This window comes from Rhincodon typus, chromosome 1 (assembly GCF_021869965.1).
Source record: "Rhincodon typus isolate 14 chromosome 1, sRhiTyp1.1, whole genome shotgun sequence".
In the NCBI taxonomy this organism is placed as follows: Eukaryota; Metazoa; Chordata; class Chondrichthyes; order Orectolobiformes; family Rhincodontidae; genus Rhincodon; species Rhincodon typus.
This window is the reverse complement of record NC_063332.1, coordinates 128,625,985-128,647,667: the sequence shown is the minus strand read 5'-3', so window position 1 is coordinate 128,647,667 and position 21,683 is coordinate 128,625,985. Positions and strand designations below refer to the sequence as shown.

General features: G+C 39.9%; 1 protein-coding gene across 5 annotated transcripts in view; it reads left to right on the top strand.

The window, feature by feature from the left end:
• The window catches only part of arfip1 (ADP-ribosylation factor interacting protein 1 (arfaptin 1)), a 172,305-nt gene that overhangs the window by 67,076 nt on the left and 83,546 nt on the right, over window positions 1-21,683 (top strand). For all 5 annotated transcript variants that reach the window (XM_048597854.1, XM_048597875.1, XM_048597869.1 and 2 more), the window contains one exon: window positions 5,529-5,627. In XM_048597854.1, coding sequence (XP_048453811.1) covers window positions 5,529-5,627 — 99 coding nt within the window. The remainder of the gene's footprint in view (window positions 1-5,528; window positions 5,628-21,683) is intronic.

Below are 21,683 nucleotides of genomic sequence, written 5' to 3'. Positions count from 1 at the left end.
CTCACCTCCCCCCTCACCTCCCCCCTCACCTCCCCCCTCACCTCCCCACTCACCTCCCCACTCACCTCCCCACTCACCTCCCCACTCACCTCCATCCAAGGACCCAAAAAAACCTTCCACATCAGACAGACGTTCACCTGCACATCAGCTAAAGTGGTCTACTGCATCGGCTGCTCCCGATATGGCCTCTTCACCGGTGAGACTAAGCGGAGGCCTGGAGACCGCTTTGTGGAGCATCTGCACTCTGTTTGCGACAGGCGACAACACCTTCCGGTTGCAAACCATTTCAACTCCCCCTCCCACTCCCAGGACGACATGTCCATCCTGGGCCTCCTCCAGTGTCACAATGACGCCACCCGGAAACTGGAGGAGCAGCACCTCATATTCCGCCTTGGGAGCCTACAACCCAGTGGTCTAAATGTGGACTTTACCAGCTTCAAAATCTCCCACCCCCGGTCTCATCCCATGACCAACCCTCCCTCTCATCTCCGCCTCCTTGACCTGACACAACCTGTCCATCTTCTCTCCCACCTATCCGCTCTTCCCACCTCACTGACCAATCCCCACCACTGCCTACCTACATTCGCCTATCACCATCCCAACTACCTTCCCCAACCCAACCCCTCCTCTCTATTTATTTCATCTCCCTTCCCCCTCCCCAATTTGTGAAGAAAGGTCCCAACCCGAAACATCAGCTTTCCTGCTCCTCTGATGCTGCCTGGCCTGCTGTGTTCCTCCAGCTCCACTCTGTGTTATCTATAAAATTAATTGAGGTTTTTATTTATATGGGAATAATGCTGAGATTTATCATCACAGTTTGGAAAAGTCATAGGATTTTTAAATATATATATATATATTTCGTTAAATGCTAAGTATCAATTTACTTTGATAGCAAAAGAACAGAATGACAACAACAGACAAACAGCCTACATTTATCATATCCATTACTGTGGTGTACTTGCTTAAACATCTTCCATGTGTATATTTTTTCTGTTTTGAAGGAAAGTCATATATCTGAAATGTTAAATCTTGTTTCTTTTTGCGTAGATGTGCTGAGCATTTCTGATTATTTCTGTTGTTTGCGGATTTCCAATGTCTGCAATATCGTACTTTGTGTTTTACTCTTCATATATTCAAGTTCATGACCAGAACAATTCTGTCCAATTATTAGCCCTTGGACGGTAGGAGGACAAAGAAGGGCCTAAGAAGTGTCAGAGTAACATTCTTTGCAGTGGGTTAAGTTAATCTGTTCGTTCCCGTTTCAGGGATAGTATCTACAGTTTGCAAATGTACTGCATAAGCTAAGGCTCAGTTGGCTGCACTCTTGCTTCTTAGTCTGAAGGTTCAGAGTTCATCTTCCATTCTGTGATATGGGCATATGGGTCTAGATTGACACTCCAGATGCCATCTTTTGGGTAAGATTGGTCCCATCTACCCTGTCTCAGGTCAACATGAAAGGTCCCATGGCTCTGGTTTGAGGGAGAGCATGGGAGGTAAGCCCATGACCTGGCCAAAATTTAATCATGTACAAAACAGATTTTCTGGTCATTGCCATAGTGCTGAGTGTGGGAATTTGCTGTTCACTAATTGGTTACTGCTTTCCCAGGTTACAACATCAACTACAGTTCAAAGTTACTTTATTGGTCGTAAAGTGCTTTGGGATGTCTAGTAAAGACATTCCATAAATGCAGTTCTGCCTTCCTTTACAAACTGAAGAATGTGGAGCTTACTTGTGACATAATTAAAGCCTAAAACCAGTGAATTAGCTATACAGATAAGAAACTTTCAAGTTTCATTTCACACAGTCCAGGCAGCTTTTCAATTAAGAGATTGTAATCAGCCTAGTCCCTTCCTGACCTTGAATATGAAGTTAGTATCATTTAAGACTTACTGTTTTGGTTGCCTTCCAGTGATTTGTTGAGGGATATAAACACATGGGGATCAAAAACATAACTGCTGGAAGCACTCAGTACGTCAGCCAGCCTTTCAGGGGATTCTGGCAAAGAATTGTGCCTTCTATCATCTCTCTTGCGCTCTCTCTCTCTCACGCTCGGTGACCTCTCTATCTCATACACCGAAATACATACCTACATCTTGAACAGAGTAAGGGAGATGGCATATAGGTCGTTTTGGGACCCTATTCACAAGCATGACCTGTGAAGTGCATGTTCTACGAATTCATTTATAGGTGGGGAATATTTCTTCTGTGCAGTGGCACACGGGATTTTCTCTTGGCATTATGCACGTTTTCTACTATGTGTTCTTATACTATAAATGAAACTGTTTTAGCCCAAAATCAATCATCTATTTGATCTGTATTGTACTTAGTGTTAATGTGCACCAGTTGTGTTGGAAAACACATTGCTGGCTCAAGTTGCTTCGCTAAACATGTCTTTTTCTGTGTTTTTATATATGGATTTTCCAAACCATGTTAATTGGAGGTTGGGGGAAGGGTGTTCATTCTCTTTGATAGTTGTCAGCAGTGACTCCAGTTTCAAGTTCTCTCAGGGTCAAGAGTTTCTCCCATGTGTTTTCATGTGACTGAACAGTCTAATTCTCGGGTCAACCGTTCTATGGGCACATGAAGCAGAAGTCCCATGTCATTGTGAGATCCAGAGTCAGGATTTGCTTCCTTTCCTTTGCTCCTCTGCTGGCATTCTGCCTTACCATTAAGACAAAATGACTTAACGTGCGATGCAGCCTGATCATTGAGTTATGACCATTTTGACTGGTGGGAAGCTTTTCTCAACCATTAACGTTAATGCTGTCATACTACAAGGAGAACTTAAGAGAATCTTTGAAACATTTTCTTATTCCCCACTGGAATTTTGACCATTCAAAATTTGTAAAAATAGATGTGGCAGGGGAGGTGCTTTTTATCATTGGATATTGTGTCCATTAATGTCGCAGGGCGGTTGGTATAATGCTGTGGAGTTGGTTACAAGAAGGACTGTAGCATTTGTTCAACTGTTATGCTTTTGAAGTGCAGTGCTATAGAGGAGATGGTGGTGTAGTAGTCGAGTAACTGAACTAAGACCCAGAATCCCAAAGTAATGTTCTGGAGACATGGGTTGAATCCCATCATGGCAGAAAATCTGGAATTAAAAGTTGGTCTAATGATAACTAAGTAACTATTGCCAATTGTTAGTAAAAACCCATCAGGTTAACTCCTTCCCTTTAGGAAAGGAAATTTGTCTGTCTGTACCTGGTCTGGCCTATATCTCCTCAGATCCCCTTTATCTGTGCTTTCAGTATGTTCAACAATGGATTTACAAAGCTCTTGGGTAGAGTATTCAAAATTCACAACTCTTGAAGTGAAGAAATTTCTCCTCCTCCTCTGTCCTAATTGAACGACTCAATATCATGAGCCTGCTTGCCCACACGATCTTACTCCAGTGCGTCTTTTTGTTTGTCTGGTTTGGTGGGGCTGCATTCGATTCTAATTCCATTCTCATCTAGCTAATCACAGCTAGAGAATTACGGACAGGTGAGTACTTATTTCACTCAGTTACCTATGATGATCCTAAGGATTCTGTCCTTGGCCCCCTTCACTTTCTCACATACATGCTGCCGGTCAGTGATATCTAAAACCAGAATTAAATTTTTTATTCACTGTCAAACTTCTCTTCCACACCATCACTTACCTCAACTTTTCACAGTCTCTAAATTATCAATCAGCTTGTCTGCTATTTTTTGATAATTTTGAATTGATTATAAACAAGCTGTTGTGTTGGGCTTTGTAAGAGACTCCTCTCCCTAGTCATTAACAGCATCCCGCTTCCTGACCAATGTTGACAATTGAATCAGGCTTTTCACAAAATTGGTGTTATGCTTTCAATCATACATCCAGGCATTTGTTAAGGCTGACTGTTTCCACCTCCCATAACATTGTGTAACTTCAACTTTACTTCAGCTCATCTGCCAAAACCCTCACTCAAGCCATTGTTATTGCTGGATTTGATAATTTGAAAACGTGCCTTATCAGTTTCTCACATTCTACCCTTCCTAAGCTTGACAGCATCCAAAACTCTGCTGCATGTATTCGCCTTGCACTTAATTCTCATTTGCCCACCTTGCTTATGCTTGCTAACCTGTAATTTCAAATTCTGTTCTTTGTTTTCAAAAGTGGTCTCATCCCTCTCCTATTTCTGCAATGCCCTCTCGGCCCACAGCCTTCAGCTCACGGATATATACACATCTTTACTTCTGGACTCTTGAACACACCAAATTTAATTGTTCCATCAAGGTGGTTTGGCAACTCCTAAGTGTCCAAGCTATGGAATTACATCCCTAAGCCTCTGTTACTGTCTGTTTTCTCGATGCAAATTTGTATTTTATAATTACTGCAACTAGATTTTCAAAAGTGAAAACTATCAAAGGGCAGGGCTGTTTGGTGATTGCTGCTGGTCACACAAAATGTCAGGAGTCTAGGGGAGCAGCAGTTGAACGTGGGAGGTCATGTGATGACATCTTCCGTAAAATGTTTAGCCAGACTTAGCAACCCTATTCTGTACGTTTTTTTTCTAAAACAATCATTATCAACAATGGAAGTGTCAGTGCCAAAAAGTGGAGATATGCTGCCAGCAATATAATACCATGTGAATGGTGCTTATAAGAAGAACAACAAAATTTTATGCAGACAAATGTTGCCTATATTTGACAATAGGGCAAGAGGTGAAAATCAGGAAAGTTTTAGGAAGGTGAGAGGACACGAGGGCATTTAAAGAAAACCTTGGAAAGTCTTGGCAAAACCAGGACATCTGGTCACCCAAACATTGCTGTGTTGTATTTTTAGACTATTTTTCTGATTACAAAGGTACTGTACAAATGCATTTGTGTAAGCAGTCCACAAGTTGATGAATAACATGTTTGATTGAACAATACAGAAGGATTCAACTCTCTACATTAATGACCTGAATGGCATTCGTGAATCTTCTCAAGTGTTTAAGTTGGAACCAAGTTATTGTGGAATATTTCTGGATATCTGGCTTAGGTTACCGTTGAGAATCCAGTGAACAATCATCAATTATAACAATCCACATTGGTTATCATTTTGTTGTTATTGCATAATTGTAATATTTAGAACTACCCAAACCATTTGCTTAAAATTAAACATTGCCCATGATTCTGTTGAATGCTGTATTTAATAAGAAATGTAAGAAGATGAATATTAATTCAGAGCATAAAAGATCATTTTCATTTTATCCAATATTAAGTTAGTTCAAAATAAGTGATTCGATCCTGTAGGAATAAAGAGCTAATATTGATGGTTAGATAGTGGTGGTTAAAATGAAAATTGTAATAGAATATGGATTCATTTTTTTGAAAAGATTGCAAATCCTCACCACCTGTACAATTTGGAATGGATCCTGCATATCGTGGTTTCCCAATGCTGCTTGCGACCTGCTTGGTTGAAAAGCATGCTTTCACCTTTGAGTTAACCTGTGAGAGCATAAAAGCAATTTGATGTGAACCTTATATAACTGTAGCAGAAAAATTCCTAATCCAATTGCTTTTGCTTTTTAAAGGAATCTGAAATGGCAGAAGCACCTGCTAGAGATTCTGCAGCTGAAATTCCTGTCACCAGTAATGGAGACGCGAGTGATTCCCAAGGAGAACATAAGTGGGTATGGATAAAACATTTGTTTTGTACTTATTGTTTCAGCATGGCTGCATTAGTTTTATTCTAACCCGGTCAGTACTAGTGTTAGGCCCCGTTCTGACAACAACTGTTTCATGTGCTGTTTGATTGATCAGTCTGTCAGACTGTTTTTGACTCCTGCATTATAGCAGGTAACCAACCTTGGCTCAGAAACTGGTGGAAATGAGAGTATATTGTCTGCATCTCTTAATTGAAAGACAATTAATCTTGTGGCTAGTCCTAATTTTGTCCCAAAATTTCCACCAGTAATCCTAACATAAAGCTTTGAAAATGTGTTCAGGTCTGAAGAATAGTCATATTGGACTTGAAAAGTTAACTCTATTTGTTTGTCTCTCCACAGATGCTGCCAGTTTTGCTGAGTTTCTCCAGCACATTGTTTTTATTTCAACACAACAATGTATGCTTGACAGAACGTAACTGTGCAGCCATTTCAAGATGGATGGAGGAAAGCTGATTATATTTCAGACCTTAAATCATGTGAAATCTTTGTTCATTCCAATCAAGTATATTGCAAGACATTATGGAAAAATATGTTGTATTGGAAGCATTTAATATTTGAGCACTGTTTAGACAAAGCCTGTGAAGAGATCAGGAGGTCAGTGGCCCCAACAGAACCCAAACAGAACATCAGTGAGCAAGTTACTGCTAAGTGCTGTCTGTTGGCACAGTTAACCACACCTTCCATCACAATATTGATGATTGAAAGTGGACAGATGGGGCCATAATTTGCTGGGTTGGATTTATCCTGCTTTTTTGTAGCAGGGCATACCTGGGCAATTTTCCCAGATTGCTGCGTAGATACCACTGTTGTACCTATTGTAACAGTTTGGCTAAGGACACAGCTAATTTGGAACATAAGTTTCTACTATTCCTGGAATACTGTCAGGACACATTGTTTTTTTGGTGTTCAATATCTTCAGTTGTTTCTTGATGCCACGTTCTGATACCGTGTTGTAGACTGACAGCTGTGATGTTGGGTGTCTCAGAAAGAGGATGAGTATATCATCCATTTGGCACTTCTTAATGGGGCGGCACGGTGGCTCAGTGGTTAGCACTGCTGCCTCACAGCACTAGCAACCCGGGTTCGAATCCACCCTCGGGAGACTGTCTGTGTGGAGTTTGCACATTCTCCCTGTGTCTGCGTGCGTTTCCTCCCACAGTCCAAAGATGAGCAAGCTAGGTGGATTGGCCATTCTAAATTGCCCATACTGTTCAGGGATGTGTACATTAGGTGGTTTATAGGGGGATGGGTCTAGGGGGGATGCTCTGCGGGTTGGTGTGGACTTGTTGGGCCAAAGGGCCTGCTTCCACACTGTAGGGATTCTATGACTCTATAAAGATGTTTACAAATGCTTTGGCCTTATCTTTTGCAATGGTGTGTAGGGCTCCCGAACAGAATAGAGATATTTGTAATCAATTGTCTACCAGCATTCATGATTGGATGTGGCAGGACTGTAAAGTTTTGATCTGAACTGTTAGTCGTGGAATCGCCTAGCTCGATCTATCGCATGCTGCTTCTGCTGTTTGATGTGCAAGTAGTCCTGTGTTGAAGCTTTACCAGGTTGGGGTAAAGTCTGACACTTCACCTTTAGATATGTTGATGCTGTTCCTGACATATTCTCTGTGCAGTCTTCATCGAGCTAAGGTGGTATGGCCAAGTGGTCAAAGGCACTTCTCCGAGCACAGGAAATTGTTACAACTCTTAAAATGAAAGGTAATTTTGTTGAAACATCAAGATGCTGAAAGAGTTTTAGTAATGTAGATGTTGTGCAACTGTTAACCGGAGAGGACTGACCATTTCAGATTGAGATTAGAAGAAGTTTCTTTACTCATCAGGTTGGGAAATCTTTAAAGCTCTTTTGACAAGCTAGACAGATCTCGATATCTTGGAATCGAGAAATGTGGGAAATGGCAGGAACGTGGAGTTAAAGCCCTTCATTACTGGAATGGCAGAGCAGACTCAATATATTCTAATCCTGCTCCAATGTGTGTTTTTGAAAAAGGACAGGGAGTGGGGTGAGCCAGATTGTTTTTTCAGAGAGCCTTTTTGGGCTTGACAGACTAAATAGTCTTCTCTGTTTGCTATAAACATTCTGTGTGTTTCAGTCGAAAAGAGTTTGCAGATCATGATGCAGAGATAAATGTTAATTCCCACCACTCTGCAATTCAGGCCAATGGAAAGTAGAGGCATGCTCAGTTGTGCCTGCTTTGCAACATGTGATGGATGAGCTTAGAATTGAAGAGGGTAGAGATAAAGGGAAAACTGGAAGCTGAGGATTTGAGTGAGGCTCAGGCCACTCAGTCATTGGCTAGTAGATATGGAGAATTAAACTGTTAACTTTTGACCGTGAGATTGAGACAGCAACAGGAAAACCTTCAGCTGCTATTACTGTACTGTAAAACTAAAAATTATGAAACAGATTTCTGCTCTTTCATGTTACATGTGCTTTCTATTTCCGGATAAATAAAAGATGTTATCACTTGATTCCTCTTCATAGAGTCATAGTTGCCATGCTATTACCACACTCTACCTGCAGCTGAAACCTTTATGTCTTGTAATCTTCAGACATTTTCACTATAAGATGTGAAAGATCAATATTCTTTCATCCTCTACAGACCATAAACATCATCATTCTCTGGAATTCTTCCCCTGAAACTCCACCCCTCCAAATTCATCTCTGATCTTTTTGCCACCCATCTAGTCTGTGCATCTTTAACTTAGCATCCATTTTTGTCTGATGACCTCTCTTCGAACTAGCTTTGCTAATTTTGAAAGTTGAAGGTGCTTTATAAGTTTAGGTTGGTACTGATTCCCAAAGGTGAAGAAAGGAGAAATTAATTACTTGATTCCCAGATAGCGAATTTGATTAATGCTTAACAATTCCTGTTTTTTTAATGTGAAATTAATATTGCTGGACATAGAATTTCACAGTTTAACCCAACATTAAAGAAGGTGTGTAGGTTTGTATTGATATTTTTCAAAGTAAAAAGTTCATGACCGCATCTGATAGAACAATGAGGCTTTTTCATCTGATGGGAACAAGGAATTTAGAAGTGTGTGTGGTTTGTGGATCACTTCATACGTTTGACATCTAGTAAAGTTGTTCCTACATACATGGTCTATAACAGAGACCCATACAACTACTAGAGGTGCATAAAGGAGATTTCAGGCTTCATGTTGATGAATGATTCAATAAGCATATTTATAAACTAATTCTAGTTTCCTAATCTTGACTTCCTTGTACTGCCTGTAATGAGCTGCAATCTACTGTGAATGTTAGAGAACAGTAAACCTAAGACAAGTAAAAGAGTGTATTTTAGTAACTGTTTTCCTCATACCTGACCTTGTTGCATGTTTTAATAATGGGAAAAGTTGATACATTAAATTGTTACTCCTAAGAACTTGAAAATAGCAGATACCCTCAGTGCGCACAATTGAAAACCTGGAACAGAATTGGATTATATCTTCAATAATGTCAGGTAACACCACAACCACAACCAGAACCATGAAACTCTGCATCTAGCGATTGGTTTATCAAAGGTACTATCAGCTTGCAGGGCAATCTTGATCCAGTAAGGAACGTAATATTGTGAAGGAAGAGTAGAGGACTTAAAATGGAATTCTTGTGGAAAAAGTGCCAAATCAATGTAAAATTGATAGTTAGTTACACAGAGGTAATTGAAAGAATGATGAATTTACGACATGCTACGCAATGCTTTTCCCTTCTTCACAGTGTTAATAACATGCTGTCTAAAATTCAGATATCTTCAACTTTGATTAATCCTTTGAGAATTAATAATGCGACATATAATTTTATGTAATTTAGTTTTATTACAATTTCAAGCAAGGCACCTTTGTGGCTTTTGATACTTGTGAAATCATGGTCTTAAATAATTGATAGAAACTTGACTAGTGCAAACTTGTATTAGCTGGTGTTAATTCAGCGATTTGTAGACTTTGCCTTTAATATCCTACGTACATAATAACTTATTGATTACACAAAGGAATAATAGATGACGGGGAAGGCAGGCATATAGAAAGGAAATTACTTAAGGGGTTTCCATAATGTTTTAAATTACTTGGGACGTAGGCTATAATCTGAGCCTATAATTCACTTCCAAGTGTGAATTTTTTTCTTAGATAAAATATGTCAGACTGAAATTATAATTCCAGTGTTTACTTTTATTAGGATCTGTGCTAGGACAGGACCCCTATTTGATAGAAAAACTAAGACTGGAAATAAGGCTTTAAATAATGATTTGAGAGGAAGAGCTGCATGAAATTATGAAAAAGAGAATAAAGGGCAAACTCGAAGAAGGAATAAGGATAGTGCAAATGGCCAAAAATCAAACAAATTCATACAACATAGAGGTAAGAATTCAAAGGAGAGAGAGAGAGGATAACGCAGAATAGAAAAACAGTATCAATTGTTGGTACAGCATTGTACATATTATTCAAATCAAAATCTGGAAGGAATTATCTGTAGAGGAGATCCAGGTAAAGTAGGGATGACAACCATAAGCACACAGATCTGGTTCAGTAACTAAATGTTGCAGGATAGAGAAAGGAAGAAAAGTGATGAGGTAGAATGTCTGTATTTATTTTTAAAAAAGTATATATGACGAAAAATAATGTAGTTCATAGAATCCCTACAGTGTGGAAACAGGCCCTTTGGCTCAACAAGCCCACACTGACCCACAGAGCATCCCACCAAGACCCATCCCCTTATAACCCACCCAATTTACATGTCCCTGAACACAATGGGCAAATTAGCATGGCCAATCCACCTAGCCTGCACATCTTTGGACTGTGGGAGGAAACTGGAGCACCCGAAGGAAACCCACGCAGATACAGGGAGAATGTGCAAACTCCACACAGACAGTCACCCGAGGGTGGAGTTGAACCTGGGTCCCTGGCACTGTGAGGCAGCAGTGCTAACCACTGAGTCACTGTACAGAATCCATATGGATTGAATTCAAAGACCAAAGATCTGTCATCCCAATAGAGGTATGCCAAAGAACAGTCCTTCCCAAAATCTTTCCTATTATGACATAATTTCAAAATTTAAAAATTGCCCTGACCACAGAGTGAGAGTGGATTAAAGGTGCCAGTGATTAGGCACCATTATCAATTTGTACATGCAAAATGATCACTTGTACACAGTACCAGAGGTGGAACTTTCACAAAACCATCAGGGCTTAATTTAAGATTGGTGGAGGTCCATTGGCTGAAGGCTAATTATTTGCTGCAAGACTTTTCTGCTTTTTCAAGTGTGGTTGAACTTATTTACATCTGGATGAGAGAACAGATGGGGTTTTGGTCTAATGTTTCATCTGAAATGCAGCACTTTTTTTTTGGACAGTACTCCCTCATTGCACTTCATCAAAAAGATTTTGAAATATCGCACATACTGATGTAGTTAGTATTTTGCAAGTACTGATATAGTATTTTCTATTTTGTGTGTTTCCCTAGACTGTTTTGATTCATTTTACAGTTAGCCTTTTAAAAGGCAAAAATGTAATCATATTTCTAGAAAAATTGAAGATGTTTTAAATATGAAAAGTTAAATTGTTCAGTTGTTGAGGGTATTGTCCCCTCTATAACCAGGCTAACCCATAGTTGTATAGAAGCACTTTACTGAAGATGCTGCAATTCTGAAGTGTGAATGGAAAAAGTAGCATTGATTTAAATTTCATAAACTCCTGAGGTTCCTGTAAAGTAGAAATCATACAAAGTGTTAAGGGATCAAACAAATAACGTCAACATTTGAAAACTGGCATTCAGCTGATGGACAAGAAGTTAAAATGTGAAGTGGCAGGACAAATTAAGATTAGTGCTGTGCTGCATAATGACGGATTACCATGGCTTGAATCTGACTGTAACATTGCACACTCTTCCTAAAACCAGATGAATAAAGGCATGAAATTTCACACATTAATTTATATACAATAAGTATAGACCCATTAACATGTGATAACTTATCTGTACTCCTAGGGAATCGACACCACTTCTGTCCCCATAAGCTGCAGCAGTTTAAGGAAAACAAATGTTCTGTTTTAACTTAATTTAACAATTATTTTACTTTATGTTACATTAAATTTTCAAATCAGAATGTAATATATCAGAAATGATATTTCATTTTGAGAAGATATTTCCTCTGTATGTATCTTATGATTAAGTTCTGTGCAAAATCCTTGGATAAAACAAATAATAAAACTCCAAAAGTGTTGGAAATGCTCAGTTTGTTCATTATGGAAAGCATCAACCTAAAATATTAACTGCTTCTGTCTCCACAGATGCTACTTGACCTCTTTAGTATTTTTAATATTTTCTGTTTTTATTTCACATTTCGAGTATCCATAGTAATTTACTTTGATAAAAAAGGAAATGTACCTTATTCCTTCATCCCGCAATATAAACTGCAAAAAGCACTGTTGAAATCTTGCATTAAGTAAATTACTCCATATCACTAAAATTCTACATTCAAATGTATTGATGGTTCCAGATTTTAGATTTAACAGCCTTCCCACAACCTCTGAGTTTGCTGGATTCCCAGGAGTGTTTCTGCTCCCACACATTGCAAGCACTTTTAGCCTTTGATCAGTTGTTTTGTTCCTAAAGTGCAAAGACTCTGGGTAAGGAGCAATTAGCACTGGTCTGTAAACCATTTGTTCAAGAAATCAGGCTGCCTTGAAGCTGGTCAGTATGTTAACTTGAAAATGCAAATCCATTGCACTGTGGGAAAGATGGCATTTTAGAGTTCTGAGAATAGCATGTGATTTCTTAAAAGATGGAGCCAGGGAAGCTGTTAACATATCATGTATACTGATTGAGAAGTCAAAGTGAGGCAAAGGTAGACTTTCAGGTATGATGGCAACTTCACAATGAAAGCTGAGTTTTGTTGTACGATGGACTTGTCTGTCTCTAAAGTTGAGAACCTCTGATCAGCTCTATCTGCAATATCCATCCCTCCCAATTGCCCACAGTATGAAACTTGCTCTAAAATTCATCAATGCAGTAGCCAGAGCTCACTCCTTCCTCATTTTTTCTTCTTTCTGTTCATGCCTTCTTGAGAGGGCTGTTATTGCACACAAGACCTAGCCACTGTTCCCTCTTTCCCTATTCTCACCATACTGCTAATCATCCAGTTTCACCCAGGTCTCTATGTTAACTGATATTGTTTACAGTTCTGCCTCGAGACACTGTCCCTCTCTCCAACATGTTAGCTGTCATCACTTCTGTCCACAATGACCCATCCTTGATCCTATTTGCACTTGCAAACTACCACCCCATCTCCAGCCTCTCATTCCCCTTCGTGCCCTTAAACATATGTTGCCTCCCAACTTCGAGCCCCTCTTTCCTGAAACTCCGTCTGTGAATGCCTCCAATTAGGTTTCTGTCCCTGCTCCAGTATCAAAGCTGTTCTTATCATAGTCAGTTGACATCCTTTGTTCAGAGATAATAAGAACTGCCAATGCTGGAGTCAGAGATAACACAGTGTGGAGCTGGAGGAACACAGCAAGCCAGGCAGCATCAGAGGAGCAGGAATGCTGACGTTTCGGGTCAGGACCCTTCTTCAGAAATTCAATTGTTGTTCAGCTGAGTGGGACTGCATTGGTCCTACTTTTATCTACTTAAACCTGACCACAATATTTCTTGTAATGACTTCTCTTCAAAGTCTAACTACTGTTACCTGTGGTGTCAACTACAGATACATTTTTGTGCTTCTTGGTATTATCAACTGAAAGCAAAGTTAGCTAATGCATATACATTCTGGTGATAGCCAGTTCTAACTGCCCACTTCTTTCTTTGACTCCTCCACTGACACTAAATTATCATATTGCTTGTCTGACATGCAGAAATAAATGAGCTTAAATTTCCTCCAGTTAGATACTGGTAAAATCAAAACCTTCCTTTTTAACACATTTCTCAAAGCTTTTGGCCATCCCCACATGTGACTTGATATCAAAAGTTGTTTTGCTCCTCTGAAGCATTTGGGGTGTTGTATTATCTCTAAAGTCTCTGAATGCTAAAGAGGAAGATTTAGCTAAGTACCCACAAATCGGTAAAATGTTTCTGATTTTTCTTCAATGTAATAGAAAGATGATGTGGAACCTTGAGGTGAGAGAGCGATGACATTGCAAGTGATTCTTTTCTTAGCTTGTACAGGTCTGCAAGGGAAATGCTGGAAGAGTCTTGTAAGATATTGGAGCACTTTTTTGATTTTTTTGCATAGTATTGGTTTTGTCAAATGAAATATTTTAAATAAAACCAGAAATCAGGTTTTATGGTCCTAATAGTGAAGGAGGTCATTGAGTCACAGAGATGTAAACACAGAAACAGACCCTTCGATCTAACATGCTGACCAGATATCCTAATTTAATATAGTCCCATTTGCCAGCATTTGGCCCATATCCCTGTAAACCCTCCTATTCATATATCCATCCAGATGCCTTTTTAATGTTGTATTTGAACCAGCCTCCTCCACTTCCTCTGGCAGATAATTCCATACAAGCACCAACTTCTGCATGACTCCCCTGTTTTAAATCTTTCCCCTCTATGCCGTCTAGTTTTGGACTCCCCTACCTTGGGGAAGAGACCTTGAGTATTTACCCTATCCATGCCGTTCATGATTTTATAAACCTCTATAAGGTCACCCCTCAGCCTCTGCTCTAGGGAAAATAGTCTCAGCCTATTCAGCCTCTCCCTATAGCTCAAACCCTCCAACCCTGACAACATCCTTGTAAATCTTTTCTGAGCCCTTTCAAGTTTAACAACATCTTTCCTATAATTGAATGCAGTATTCCAAAAGTGGCCCAACTGTGTTCTACCCGAACATTCAGGAGTTTTTCAAGATAATGATAAGCAATGATATTGTGCTCTGATGTGAAATTAGTTTATACCTCCACAGCATGACTGGAACCAGATTACTGCCAGTACAGCATTATTGACCTAAAACAAAATTTTATTTCAGCTCTCCTACATCTTGCTTCTACATTACTGACCTTTCTACCTTTGATGAGTTAAGATTTTTTTGCCCATTTAGGCTGCAGCTTCAAGTCCCACTCCTAAGATTCGAGCACTACAATCTAGGTTAGCACTCCAATGCAATATAGAATTGGCACTGCATTATCAAAGAGTTTCATTCGTTTGGGTGAGATGTTTTACCAAGGTCCTACCTACTCCCTCAGGTGGATGTAAAAGATCCCGTGAGACTATTTTGAAGAAGAACAGATATGTTTTCCCATTTGTTCAGGTCAATATTTATGCCATAAACCATATCACTAGATCAAATTATTTATGTGACTCTATATGGAAATTGACTACTAATTTCCTATATTACCACAGTCACTATATGTCAAAAGAAGTCAAATGTTGTGGATGTGAAGTACTTTGGAATGCCTAGAGTCACAAAAGATATTATGTAAACATAAACTTGAAAAGTTTGGAAGAGTACAAAGATGTAATATTGTACTGTTAGGCTTCGATGAAGACCTTTTCTTTGTATCCATTTTGTGCCGTGTAAGAGCCAGCAATCTCGGAATTGTAACATTTGAGGAAGATGGCTCCAAGGTGTTGCTACATTTGACTGTAGGATTCAATACATTCAGTACTGCGAATAAATAGGAACAGGACTTGTGACTGGATTTGCTATGTGTTGCTCAGAGCTGTTCATTTTTGAGTTGGAAGGAGACAGTCAGAGGAGGAGCTAGCCAGGAGCAGTCTCCCAGCCTGCCTTAATCCTCTATGATTTGCCTACAGACGTAACAGGTCCTCAGCGGATGCCAGTTCCCTAGCCCTGCACTTATCCCTGAAACATCTGGACAATCAGGACACCTATGTCAGATCCCTGCTCATTGACTACAGCTCCACCTTCAACACCACTATCCCCTCCAGACTGACCTCAAAATTCCGAGACCTTGGTCTTGGCTCCACCCACTACAACTGGATCCTCAGCTTTTTGACCCACAGACTGCAATCAGCGAAGGTAGACAACTGCACCTCCTCTACAATAATACTTAACACCAGGGACCCCCAACGATGCATCCTCAGCCCCCTACTGTACTCTCTGTACACCTACGACTGTGTAGCCAAATTCCAAATGAACACCAGTTACAAGTTTGCTGACAACACCACTGTGGTAGGATGGATATCAAACAACCACAGGTCAGAATACAGAAAGGCGATAGAGGGCTTGATGACATGGTGCAATGAGAAGAATCTCTCCGTTAGCATCGGCAAAACTAAAGAATTGATCATTGACTTCAGAAAGAAGGCAGGAGAACACGCCCCCATCTACATCAACGGAACTGAGGTAGATAGGGTGGAGAGTGTCAAGTTCTAACCAACAACCTGTCCTGGTCTTCCTACGTAGATGCAACAGTCAAGAAGGCACAACAATGCCTCTTTTTCATCAGGCAGCTCAGGAAATTTGGTATGTCCACAAGGTCTCTCACTAACTCTTATAGATGCACCATTGAAAGCATACTGTCCGGCCTGGTATGACAATTGCTCTGCCCAGGACCATAAGAAATGACAGAAGGTTGTATGCTCAGCCCAGACCATCACAGAAGCCAACCTTCCATCTATGGACTCCATTTACACAGCCCATTGCTGTGGAAAGGTTGCCAACATCATCAAAGACTCATCGCAACCTGGCAATGCTCTCCTATAACCTCTTCTGTTGGGCAGCAGATACAGCGGGTTCAAGAACAGCTTCTTCCGTGCTGTTATTAGACTGATGAATGGACTCTCCTAATTTCCAAATTATGCTGATCTTGCTAATGTTGATCTTGCCTAGTACCTGCCCTGTGCGATGTGACTTGTATGTCTCCATCTATTTTTTCACCCTATGATCTGTATGTCTTTACTTACTATGATCTGCTTGTACTGCTCATAAACAAAGCTTTTCACTGTACTTAGGTACACATGACAATAAATCAATCAAATCCAAAAGAGCGGGAGTAGAGGCTGTATCCCAAAAGGTGGTGGTGCTGTAGGCTACAGGCCATGACTTTTTCATTCTTCACTGTGGGACGTGGCAATCGCTGCTGGCCAGCATTTATTGCCCATCCCTAATTGGGCTTGAGAAGATGGTGGTGAGCTGCCTTCTTGAGCCGCTTCTGTCTGTATGCTGTAGATTGACCCACAATACCATTAGGGAGGGAATTCTAGAATCTTGACCTAGCGATAGTCAAGGAGCAGTGATATATTTCCAAGTCAGGATGGTGAGTGGCTAGAAGGGGATCTTGCAGATGTTCCATTGTAAGTGCTGCTGTTGTCTTTCTCGATGGAAGTGATTGTGGATTTGGAATGTGCTGTCTAAGGTTCTTCGAATTTCTGCAATGCATCTTGTAGACGCTGCTGTTATGGAACATCGCTGGTAGAAGGAGATTTTGTGGATGTGGTGTCAATCAAGTGGGCTGTTTTGGCTTGGATGTGTTAAGCTTGTTGAGTGATGTTGAAGATGCACCCATTTAGGCAAGTGGAGAGTATTCCATCACACTCCTGACTTGTGCCTTGCAGACGATGGGACAGGCTCTGGGGAGTCAGGAGGTGAATTACTCACCACAGTATTCCTAGCCGACCTTCTACCCAGATCAATATGCAACCGTTACACCATGAGTTTTTATTTTCCACAATAACCTTTGGCATCTTCAAATTACTTCTGAAATCTAAGTATACGATATCCACCAATGCCCCTTTATACATAGCATATGTTACTCAATTAAAGAACTCTAACAGATTGGTCAAATATGATTCTCCTTTCACAAATCCACATTGACTGTGCCTGATTACCCTGAACTTATCCAAGTGCCTAGTTATAATATCCTAAACAGCATCTAACATTTTCTCTTTGACAGATATTAAGCTTATGTAGCCTATAGTTTCCTGTTTTCTTCTCCCACCTCCCTTTCTGTATCTGATTATTAAAAATCTCTTCCTTTATGTTCCACCCTACTGTTTGGTTACAATCTGTACACCGCTCTCATTTATCATTTCTCATTTCTCATTTCTCATTTCTCATTTCTCATTTCTCATTTCTCATTCCTGTTCAAACTGTTTAGGGGTGGAGGTTAAATAGACCTTAGGTCTAAGGTAAAAGTTTGGCACAACATCATGGGCTGAAGGGCCTGTATTGTGCTGTACTGTTCTATGTTCTATGTTTCCAAATCTTCATTTCATGAACTTAATTGTGCTAATACTGTCATTACAGCTACCTCTCCACCTTTTCCTAGTTTTTTTAAAATCAAGATTTAGGTCCCAATTCATGTCGTTCTGGAGCTATGTCTTTATAATAGCTAAAAGTTACTAGATAGTGCTTCTGGATTTATATTTGCTCTCAGTTCATCAGTTGAATTTTGTTTTAAATGCTTTTGTGCATTTGGATATAGAGTCTTTAGATTTATTCTTTTATTCTGTTTGTAAATTCTATTCTTATCTGTTGGTTGACTAAGATTTTCACTTTCTATCCTTTCCTATCACGGTGTGTTTATTATTTCCCTTATTCATACTTTTCTTTTTGACCTTGACTCTACTCTTTGATTTATCACACCTTCCCAAAGTTGATCCTTTGTCCCCAGTTTCTAGTGTTACAGAGAAGGGGAGGTTAAATGAGAGAAACTCCCTGATATTCACTTTATAAGTAACAAGTAACAACTTATTTATTTAACCTAACAGTGAACAAATTAACACAACTACTAACAACCGAACAATTCCCCTCTAACTCCTAATCATACCCTAACTGAACAAAATTCTATTGCCATGCTATTCCAGTAAACACAAGTCCCACTTATATAACAAAGTGTGGAACTGGAGAAACACAGCAGGCCAGGCAGCATCAGAGGAACAGGAAAGCTGATAATTTGGGTTGGGACCCTTCTTCAGAAATCAGAAAGAAAAAGAAATTAAAACTTAGTCTGTCAAAGTCCACACAGAATGTATTTCTAGAATTTCTGCCTTCTCCACTGTCTCTCTAGTCATAAACAGCTTTCTTCTGCTGTTCTCAAGTCATAAATGACTTTCTTCCACTGATCCTGTTGCCACGGATGTTTTCTCAGTGAAGACTCTTAGTTAGAAGTGCCGTGGTACCTTTTATGGATAAGATGGTATTTTTTTAGAGAGCTTAGTGATTTCTTGTGAAAGCTAGGTGCTTATTTCTCAGATGGCAGTTTGCTCTCACACCAAATTTCAAAAACCCTCTCCTTATATACCTTGGATGGCATATCAATTTTCTTAAAATAACATTGGTCCGGAGGGTTGTCAAAACCATCAGATTTAAATTCAATTGGCTTTTAATTGCCAAGTGCTTGGTTTAAATTAATTGGCTGATTCCAGCTAGTTGCCAAAACATCAAAACAAACCTAAGATTTCCAAACTTACAGTCAATGGATATATATTTCCATTTCAGAACTGGCTTTACATCTTCAGCTCCATTCAGACTTCTCTTTTTCTGTATAAATCTCTAAGCTTGGAAGAACACTTTACCTCTTAAAGGAACCACACACTGTACACAACTTTGTAACACTGTTGAAGATCCTTTCTACTATTTTAGTTAAATAGAATGCAAGAACACCAGCCCCATTACAGGTGGAGATTGGGATAGATGTCACTTTCTCCGTGAATTGGGACCCACTTCTCCCACTGTTTCTCTAGTCATAAACACCTTTCTTCTGCTGTTCTCAAGTCATAAACGCCTTTCTTCCGCTGATCTTTCAGGCCGTACATTCATCTCTCCAATCTGATTCACCCTATTCCATTTTAAATTTCGGGTGAACTTTCAGCAGTTATAACCTTTTGAGGTTCCGTTTGTTAATCTGGTGTCCAGATCCTCATACTGATCTAGCAGAACCTCCTATTTTGTCCTTCCTATGTCGTTGGATCTACATTGGATCCTCCCCTTCCCACCGCATGTTCCTTTCTATCCCTGAGTAAATGTACTGGGCCTTGGCACTTGGTAGACAGCACAGCCATCTGGACTCGTGCACTTTGGCACAGAGAATGGTATTAATGCCCCTCACTATCAATTCCTACCATTACATTGCTTCTTAATTCCTTACCCTTTTGAATAATTTCTTGTACCATGGTCAGTTCACGTATACACACTGCAGCTCTCAGTCTCATCCAAATAAGTTGAGAGAACCTCAAACCAGTTTGAAAATTATAAAAGCTGAGGCTCCTGTGCTTCTGCCTTCTGGGTCCCTTTGCCTGCCTCACTCACAGTCATACTCTCATGTTATTGAACGCTGACTAAATCAGATGACGTAATCCTAAGAAGTGTGACTACCTCCTGTTCTAAGAATACAGGTAACTTTCCCTCTCCATGGTGCATCACTGTATCTGTGGATCAGCCTTCTGTTCATGGACTGAGATGAAGCTGTTCTAACTTCAAATCCTTGTTGTTTGTTTTGAATCAGCCTAACATCCAGTAACTCCCATCCACTCTAACTATGACAAATCACCTGCTCTACCATCCTTAATGTGTTTTAAGAATCTATTAAGTATTTTATTCAATTTTCTACTTATTGACATTTTACACATTTTATTGACTTTACCATCAGTTTCTGTACTAGATAGATATAGAATAAACTTTAGACACCAGTACTCATCAAATAACCAGCAGCTTCTCCTGATGGCGGGGAGCCTTTCTCAGGTGAACCTCTGTGCATCTACCCCAAGCTTTAGTGCATCCCTGAGGGTGTGTAGTCCTGGACCTTAGGGCCTATCAGCCTGCAACACTTGTTCATCGACAGCTCTTTGCAATGGAAGACTAGCAAGTTTCAGGCAAATCAAAATGCACCTTCTGAGTGGATGGTTTTCCAGCAACAGCTGATGTAGATTTTCATCTGTAGCCCTGGAAACAGCCAATGGAGCACTGAGTCCTTTAGTGTGGAGCTGCTCAAGGTGAAGCTCACCAAAATTGCTGCATTTCTTTCCAGATGTGTTTGCAAAGACACATTGAAGGAAGAATTGCCCAATGGTATCTTCCCTACCATAATCCTTTGAATGTGTTTGAAGTGATAGAATTGAGAGGAGATCATTTGGGGAGACAATTGGGCTTAATGGTATTATTGCTGGACTGTTAATCCAGAGACCAAGATAAAGTTCTGGTTTCAAATCCCACCGCGGTAGATGGTGGAATTTGAATTAAATTTAAAAAAATCTGGAATTAAGAATCTAGTGATGACTATGACTCCATTGCCGATTGTTGGAAAAACCCATCTGGTTCACTAATGAAGGAAACTACCGTCCTTACCTGGTCTGGCCTACATGTGACTCCAGACCCAAAGCAATGTGGTTGACTCTCAAATGCCTGGGCAACAGGAATGGGCATTAAATGCTGCCTAGAAAAAGTGAAACCCTCGTCCTGTGAATGAATAAAGTTTAAAAAATGACATATGAAGTACATACCAAGAATAAAGTGGCCAGGAGCAGGATAGGATGGTTAGATCCTAGTGTTAATAGATAAAGCAGAAAATGAACCATTGACTGTGGCATAGCGGGAGATATTTAGTAGAGGATCCTACGCATTTTGTTTGTTTGTTTTTGCTGATTGTCTTGTGACTGGTAAGAGCATCTCTTACAAAAGGATTGCTTCACTTAAATAGAAGTTCCATGGGGTTTTGTCACTGCGATGTTACGGGGGTTTTGCAGTGTGTTATCATTGTAATCTTGTGTAGGTCTTTTTAAAGAGAGTTTATGGTTGAGGCAAGAACTGAAGGCTGTAATCTAATCAGGGTTTGGTTGATGTTAATGAATCAGTTGAACTTTGACCTTACAGTTTGACCATTATGTGTCAACTAGATTATGTTGTTCTTTGTCATGCATCTGTTATTCAGCAGTAGTCGTTCAATTGCAACTGTTCCATGAGTTCTTTATTCGTTAGATGCTATAAAGACGTTTCATTGATAGTACAAACCAGGAAAAAGCAGACTCGTTGAGAGCAGACTTTGCTGCAAGTGAAATTAAGTTGATTTTGTATTGTCAGAACCATATGCAGATTGTTTCAGAGATAGTAGG